At 42.7% G+C, this 8,689-nt stretch overlaps 1 protein-coding gene across 15 annotated transcripts; it reads left to right on the plus strand.

Moving 5' to 3' along the window:
• Positions 1–502: 502 nt before the first annotated feature.
• On the plus strand, positions 503–8,400 carry LOC117650483 (oocyte zinc finger protein XlCOF6-like). Of its 15 annotated transcripts, XM_034395086.1 has the most exons (4): positions 4,272–4,416; positions 5,091–5,240; positions 6,715–7,142; positions 7,311–8,400. In XM_034395086.1, the coding sequence occupies exons 3-4, from the start codon at positions 6,728–6,730 to the stop codon at positions 7,754–7,756; spliced, it is 861 nt and encodes a 286-aa protein (XP_034250977.1). In that variant the 5' UTR covers positions 4,272–4,416; positions 5,091–5,240; positions 6,715–6,727; the 3' UTR covers positions 7,757–8,400. The 15 variants fall into 15 exon arrangements, with proteins under 15 accessions (XP_034250190.1, XP_034250038.1, XP_034250739.1 ...); XM_034394299.1 differs by lacking the exon at positions 4,272–4,416 and adding an exon at positions 503–645 and having other exon boundaries at positions 6,715–8,400; XM_034394147.1 differs by lacking the exon at positions 4,272–4,416 and adding an exon at positions 650–751 and having other exon boundaries at positions 6,715–8,400.
• Positions 8,401–8,689: the final 289 nt, after the last annotated feature.

Raw genomic sequence — 8,689 nt, forward strand, 5'->3', positions numbered from 1 at the left:
ATGACTGGGTGTTGAGGCTTTAGGGCTTTAGGCTTTAGAGTGGTTGATTTTGAGGGCTGAGGAGCGAGAGCCCTCAAGATTATCACAGTTTTGATGTAATAAAATGATAACTACACTAATAAGGCGATAAATGCAAGGATAAATGCGGTAATGCAATGCAATAATTATTGCACTTATAATGCAATAACTTTTTCATGGCGCAACTAATGCAATAAAAATGTTATTGCTTTTGTTCGTAGATCCCTGAACCGGAAGTACACAGACGCCATGTTGGCGGAAGTAGATCCAAACTTGACATGGGAAAGAGACGTTCGTCAAAGGTATCGGCCACACTTAAACATAAACAGTCGTTTGATACTTGTTTGCAGTGCATATGTGTTTCGCGAGCAATGTTTGTACAGCTCGGCTATAGTTTTGGATCCGAAGAGAGGTTAGTTTCCGGCCAATTAGGCGTCTGCTGGTCTGCTTGCTTCCGGTTCAGGATTCTACGAAAGTACCCTACTAGAAAATCAGTGTCTCCGAAGCACTTCGTCTCGGAAAACTCGTACTTCATGCTGCGTTCGCGCGACCCAGTGCACCTCATGGACTTCTAGTGGACGGGACCCTCCACTTGAAGTCGACTGTACGCGGTTCCTTCGTTTAACGGTACGGGTCGTGGAGGATCATTAGCTCGGTTCTGTTTTCGATACCAACAGTCGTTCATATCCTAAATGTCTCCGACTTAGTTATTTAGGCGGCACAGTCGCACGAGGTACGTAGAGCCTGACATCATGGCGGAACAGAATCTCGGCTTACCAACATCTTGGCGTACCAAAGCCGATTTATGGACGTAGACTCAAATTCAACCGCCGAAGAGTTGCCTTCCGCGAACGCCAGTGCAAGGTGCAAGTCTTGGCGTAGCAGTGCAGTTGCTTCTGAATCAACAAGTCTCCACTTCCCGTTTCCAACTGGCTTTGGTAGAAGTAGAATAGGAAGGAGTGCCCACGGATCAAGGAAACCTCATGATAGTATTTCCAGATTTAAATTCAGCACAGTTCTTGTGTTTGTTACCAAGATTGTGCTCGCCCCTGACCTGCCTGGACTAACCTACAACCCGTTGCGGTATGACCTAACTTTCGAAGTATTTTGCACCGTCAAACCTTATCCAGTTTAGATTCACTCAATCACCACTGGCTGCTTCCGGTTGAAGTGGCGGTAGGCCTGACTTTATTGGCTGAGCGATAGCGAAGCCCATGCCGTGTTAGGGCGCACCAAAAACCGACTGGTCGTGAGTCTGTCTGTCCGTCTGTATGTAATCACTCACGTTTCTCAGCAACTACTGAACGAATAGTATCCAAATTTCACACCTGATGTCTCCTAAACATCCTACAGGGGGAGTTTATCTCAGATTAACGATTATCATCGTTTGAAATATTCAAAACATCGTTTTGAACTAGGTAATTAGCGTGGTTAGGTTGGTAGCATCGTGCGGCTGACGAATTTCTCATACCGGCTGCCGCGCTTGCAAGCCGTCTGCAAGACGGGACGGCACTTATGCAAATAAACAAACTAAAGAGCAAAGGGGTTCTCAAATAGGTACTGAGATAGTTTTTTAACATTCGAGAATGAATGAAACCCTTCCGGAGTGTCAACAGAGGCAAATACGAAAACTGAATGTGAGAATGGTTTGCGTGTTTCGTTCCCCTCTCCCCCCTCCCCCGTCACAGGGGAATCATCCTTCAGGTCAGTGCACTGTGAGTGTAGGTGTGGATTGTAAATAGAATGTTTTCTTTGCCTTTGTGTGCATCTGCTGATTTTATTCTCTCTGGTACTATCCTTATTTTTAAATTTGATAGTAAATGAAATCAGGTAAATGCATGAATAACTTCTGTTGAAATTTGAAGACTAGTTAATTGTCTTGGTTTGTCTCGGGAAATGACATTCTATTGCAATGCTGCAAGCTAACATAAATATTTTAGTACCAACATCTATTGATTAAAAGAATCCATAAATAGATGTAATTGGTGCAATAAATAATCCATATATTTTGTGCTAACAGATTTTGAACTGATATTGGGTTCAATGGGACGATTCAGGTTTTGAGCGGTGGGTGACTTTGTAATTGCATTTAATGAGACGATTCTTTTCTCTTCACCAAAGCTTCTGTCCGACAACTGGAACTAAGTATTGGTAATGGTTTTAAAGCTGGCTCTCTGAATACAAGCACTGTATTCTTTTACTCTAGAGACAAAATATCACGAGGCATGAATAAGGTAAATTATGTTGGCGTATTGAGCAACAAGTGGCCTCTGCACTTGACTTCATGAGACGATTCACTGAATTTGACAAAATTTGTTCTCCGTCGAATGCTTCAGATCAGCCTGCCCTAAACTGAGTCACTTAATATAAACTATGATTACATATTCCAGTCTATGTTGTTTAATTCACTGGTTTAAAATAAAATAATGACAAAAGGCTTCTCAAATATAACTAATAAATTTGTGAATTCATGAGTTGGAAGAAAAACATACATCTAATAGTGACTCAAGCAGACGAGTAGCCAATTAAGCGATTCTATGCTGGCAATGGAATGTTACTCGACTGAAAAAATCGCATTGGTGTGGCATCAGGGTATTGGTGACGACAAAGGGTGATCCATGAAGACCAACCCAGACCCATTCTTTACCAATTATTGATCAATTTGATATCAATATTTTTCAATCAAGTCTCATATTGATTCTTGGAGTTTTTGGAGTGCTGATTATGAAAACCACTTCCATTTCTACTCCAGACTTATATTTTCATCTTAAATTAGGTCATTTTGGACCAAAATTTTCAGGTCGAGTTTTATATTGTTTCCTACAGTGTTTGATGAGCTGAACTCAAAAATAAGTTCCAAATTTTTCCCAGACTCACGCTTTAGCAAATTTTGACCAAATTTGGACCAAAATTTTTGTATTGAGTTTGATGTTGATCCTAACAGATATTTGTGTGCTGATAACGAAAATCACCTCCATTTCGACTCCAGACTTATATTTTCATCTCAAATTAGGTAATTTTTGACCAAAATTTTCAAATCGAGTTTTATATTGTTTCCTGCAGTTTTTGGTGTGCTGAACTCAAAAATGACTTCCAAATTTTTCCCAGACTCACGCATTACCGAATTTTGACCAATTTTGGACCAAAATTTTAAAATCGAGTTTGACGTTGATCCCAACAGTTTTGTGTGTGCTGTTAACGAAAATCACTTCCATTTATACCCCAGACCTACATTTCCCCCACTCAATATGAGCCCACAAGCTGCACATTTCGTCTACTTAAGCAAAGTCCGAAGTGCACAAATTCGTATCGCTCAGCCACACTACGCGCCCACACTAAACGGCGCGTACCCCTAGTAGAAGTCGTTGGCTGAAGAACACTGGTAAAACTAAAACGTCATATTACCGTCTGTTTTCAAGCGTAATCTGTTCACGCTTCAAATCAAGCGTAACAGGCTCATCGGCCAAGATTACCTTTAACTAAATGCATGGAGGAGTTTCCAGAGTATGCTTCATTTCAAGCGCAACGTCTTCAAGCGTTACGTTATGCTTGACTCAAGCATAGAGTTACGCTCTAGTTTTACCAGTGAACCAATGAAGCTCAAAACCGGAAATAGATAAGATTAGTAGCTAGCGAGCCCTGTTTCAAGGAAAAGTGTAAGTCAATACACAGTAAATGTCTTACAGTGAAAGGCTGCACCAACATAAAAATGGTGGTGATTTTCTCCGTAATACCAACGAAATTCGTCAAAATACTTATAAGGTACAGTGAATTCTTAATGGTATGTTACGAAGTCAGCTGCACCACTATAATATGGAACAATTTCACCATAATATGGAGAATCTTCACTGTAGAACATTTAGAGTGTAGGTTTGTTCCCGGTCCCGAAAATTACTCGAAACAAGCTAAATTGATCTTGAAAGAGTGACACGTGGGAAAATTCTCTATCTTATCCCCTCGACCGGGTAAGTGGGGTGAAGTCAACAGGGTCATTTCCCGTTATTGTGATTATTCTTGTTCTCCACTCATCGATAACTAGAATGCTCTATTGCCATTCGTTATTGAGGTTGTTCGTTGATCAATGCACTCCGAGCGCAGGCAGGAAACCGAAAACAGCCCTGAAATATCAGATATCGTGAGAAGTAAACGCAGCTGCCTAGGCATGAAGCTCATTTAAAGTGGTGATTTGTGACTTCCGGTTTTCATATAAATATTGTATCGTTCCGTTCAAGAAAGACCCACGGACTGTACGATTCACGAAAGGCGTAAATTAACCACTGCCCCACGGTTTAAACAGTCTCTGGTTTTCCCAGAATCTCCCTGTCTCATTTCTATAGGCTACCTGGTACAATCAGAAACCGTTTTCCCGTGCCACATTTGTGCATTGAAACTTGAAGGGTGAGACATGTGACCTATTTTCGGTGGTACTAAAAGTATTGACCTGGCCCCTGTTTAGCTTGGGGATACATCACACTGGTAAAACTAAAACGTAGTATTACCCACTGTTTCAAGCATCATCAGTTTACGCTTGAAATCAAGCGTAACAGGCTCATCCGCCAAGATTCACTGGTAAAACTAAAGCGTAGTACTACCCCCTGTTTTCAAGCGTAATCAGTTTACGCTTCAGATCAAGCGTAATAGGCTCATCCTCCAAGATTTCCCCTATCTAAATGCATGGGGGAATTTCTAGCCTATGCTTGATTTCAAGCGTAACGTCTTCAAGCGTAACTTTATGCTTGACTCAAGCATAGAGTTACGCTTTAGTTTTACCAGTGTTCCCCCTTTCTAAATGCATGGGGGAATTTTCAGAGTATGCCTGATTTCACGTAACTTCTAAAAGCGTAACTCCATACTTGACTTAAGCACAGAGTTACGCTTTAGTTTTACCAGTGCAAGCTTTACCTGTGATATACATTAACGTGACAATTAATCGGTCAGACGTCGAAGTACGATCCTTTTCCGGTCGTACATTACAATATGACCCTTTTAGGGGTCATCCTGATGGGTGATCATACGGATGTGTGCAGCGTCAGTCCATCCGATAACCAGCCACCATTTCACTCGGATTGCAGATTCGCAGTATACAACGCGTCCGCTGCGGGAAGCTGAGAATCCATCCGAAGAGTAGAACCGGTGGAGACGCTGTGACGACGAGGCGTTGAACACGCAGCAAGCAACACGAAGGACGTCGTCTGGGACGAGACGGCAACAGCACTTGACGGGTAAGTGGAACGTCGAATTGAAAGTGGTTATCTGAAAGTCTTCCACAGTAAATAGTCTCCATTTGAAAAGAAATAGTATGCCATTTCCAGTCAGTCACCTTTCAATAGGGTACTTTCGTAGAATCCTGAACCGGAAGCAAGCAGACCAGCAGACGCCAAATTGGCCGGAAACTAACCTCCCTTCGGATCCAAAACTATAGCCAAGCTGTACAAATATTGCTCGCGAAACACATATGCACTGCAAACAAGTATCAAACGACTGTTTATGTTCAAGTGTGGCCGATACCTTTGACGAACGTCTCTTTCCCATGTCAAGTTTGGATCTACTTCCGCCAACATGGCGTCTGTGTGCTTCCGGTTCAGGGATCTACGAAAGTACCCTATTCTTTTCCTTTATAATATGAATCTTTCGCTGGGCATTTCACAATGAAAGCCACAAAAAGTTCTGCGACGTGCAGTTCGTGCCATCTTTGCTCAAGTTTCCAGCAAATCGTATGGTCAGACATTTTCTAGTGTACAGTCGCATCGGGAGGAGGCCTGAATGGCCAGCGCGGAACCTTCTGTTAAGCTGCGTTCAAACCGAGGGGTCCACCACCCTGGTAGTACACACTTCGTCCAGTTATCATTGGTAATCACACGTCTAAACTGGCTATTTTCGCAGTTTTATCGGAATTTTGCTTACGATAAAAGTCAAAATATGTTCTTGACTGGCCAAAATTATAGAGATTTTTTTTAGTAATATTGTAGGTTATCTCTGGTAATCAGTAATCTTGCGTACACTCCTGAGCTGAGTGGTGGGTCCCTCGGTGCGAACCGCTACGTGTTTTCCTGTTTTGAGAATGTAAATTCGGCGGTCATTCGAAATTCTGCGGTGCATATTGCCCAACTGCGATTGAGAAAATTTGCAACTTGCATTTCGGTTCTCCGCAAGCCATTCAGGAACCACTGCGGTCTCATTTTCAGTTTATTGGTAACGTTGGGGCGGCGTGCACGGTGCGAGTCTCGGACTGAACATTCTGATCAATATCTCTGCTCTCACCTGTGAAATGCTTTCAGCGGCATGTCTAACTACGCTGCCTAATCGATTTAAATAAATATATGTCAGGTGCCTTTCTTTAAGTAGTAAGAGTAGTGAGTAAGGGATTGAGGTTTGAAGTTCGTGCTCAAAGTCGCTTTGGGTCGCTTTGGGTAGTTACATTTTTTTTCAATTTCATTCTGATTTTCGGAGGTTTGGCTGTTTTTGTGAATGGCTGCACCACAAGATCTATTGTGCGTAAAAACTTCTGGGGGAAATTTGGGGAGAAAATTTGACGTGTCAGGCGGCCGAAGAACCATACTGTGCAGCGTTTCAGATCAGATCTAACCAATTTTGTGGCAAATAATCTTTAATTTTGCCTCTGGATTTGCAGTGCCGTCGCGCTCGCTCTCCTAAGCGACTCGAAGCGAAGTAGTCACTGACTGAACCCTGTTGCAGGTTTTGTTGGAGCATGGCTTCCAAATTGCGGGGCGACGCCGCTCAGCAACCGACTTCGTCTCGTCGGAACGCGCACGTCCGCACTCGTGCCGGGGAGAAGCCATTAGAGTGCGCAGTCTGCCAGAAGAAGTTTGGGTACCCAAGTCTTCTCAAAATTCATTTACGAACCCATACAGGCGAGAAGCCCTTCGAGTGCACAAACTGTCAGAAAAAGTTAGGTTCTTCATTTGCTCTTAGAATCCATCTACGAACCCATACAGGCGAGAAGCCATTCGAGTGCACAGTCTGTCTGAAGAAGTTTAATCATGAATCTCATCTCAGAAGACATTTGCGAACCCATACAGGTGAGAAGCCATACGCGTGCACAGTCTGTTTGAAGAAGTTTAATGATGCGTGGTCTCTCAGAGTCCATTTACGAACCCATACAGGCGAGAAGCCATTCGAGTGCACAGTCTGCCAGAAAAAGTTTAGTCATGCATGTAGTCTCAGACGCCATTTACAAACCCATACAGGTGAGAAGCCATTCGAGTGCACAGTCTGTCTGAAGAAGTTAAAAAATGAATTTCTTCTCAGAAGACATTTACGAACCCATACAGGCGAGAAGCCATTCGAGTGCACAGTCTGCCAGAAAAAGTTTAGTCATGCATGTAGTCTCAGACGCCATTTACAAACCCATACAGGTGAGAAGCCATTCGAGTGCACAGTCTGTCTGAAGAAGTTAAAAAATGAATTTCTTCTCAGAAGTCATTTACGAACCCATACAGGTGAGAAGCCATTCGAGTGCACAGTCTGCCAGAAAAAGTTTCGTCAATCATCGACTCTCAGAAGCCATTTACAAACCCATACAGGTGAGAAGCCATTCGAGTGCACAGTTTGTCTGAAGAAGTTTAATATAGCATCGAATCTCAGAAGACATTTTCGAACCCATACAGTCGAGAAGCCATTCGAGTGCACAGTTTGCCTGAAGGAGTTTAATGATGCATCGAATCTCAGAAGACATTTACGAACCCATGCAGGGGTGAATCCACCCCAGTCTCTCTGATCAACTTATTTTGAGAGCGTCTGAGGACACCCGCTCATAATTGCTGCGTATTTTTAGTCCCGCGTGAGTGAGACATCATATTTGGTACAGGGCGAATCATTTCACATTCAATCTAGTGCTAATTCTTGATGCCTTGATTAATGCTCGACAGTCACGTTGACATGAGAGGAGCAGCAGGGTGGTCATACACTTGCCTGGTGATGTCTTGAAATTGAGTTTGCTGTCATGGTAAGAGAGCCAGATTGAAGTTTTGTTTCTTAATTAGAATCTATTGACAGGTGCGTGCTGTGGATTGATTGTGGAACCGTTTGTTGATCTTGTTAAGGTGGTTCTTGTTTTGGTCTCAATTGTGTTTGTGTAGTGTGTGTGTGTGTGTGTGAACTCTTACAGTGTAATACGAGCTATTGCTTAATTTTGTTGGACTTTTTTGTCTTTTCCGAAGGTGTTTGCCGCGTAATTGCTTTTTTTTCTGTTATTACCGAAGAATAGGTTATGAGGTTTTCTCTAGTTTGGAAATCAAAAAGGCGCTTATTTTTTTTCAATATCTTTCCGTACAAGTATCGTAACTGCTATAATATTTCATATTTTCAGTAATAGACGGAAAATTTTCAAAATTTCAACATTAAAAATTACATTTAATTTTCCTCTTCATGTTTTATTGTAGTTGTGTACCCGCCTGTACTCGCCCCTCTTACATCTAGCTGGGACAGTTCTCAAACATGTCAGTTGCCTAAGCCTCACATTTATCACGTCTGAACCAATGAGACAGTGCGGTACTCGGCTGATGTAAAGCTGTACAGTTGAAAGTGCGCCGAGAACAAGGGCGCCACTGAGAATGAAAGAGTCACCACCATCGCCCTTTTATTGGGTAACGCACGCACCGTTGCCCAAATTTGGGTGACGAACCCGTGGTGACCAAATTTCGGGCAGTCA

This window comes from Thrips palmi, unplaced genomic scaffold (assembly GCF_012932325.1).
Source record: "Thrips palmi isolate BJ-2018 unplaced genomic scaffold, TpBJ-2018v1 HiC_scaffold_1, whole genome shotgun sequence".
Taxonomy (NCBI): Eukaryota; Metazoa; Arthropoda; class Insecta; order Thysanoptera; family Thripidae; genus Thrips; species Thrips palmi.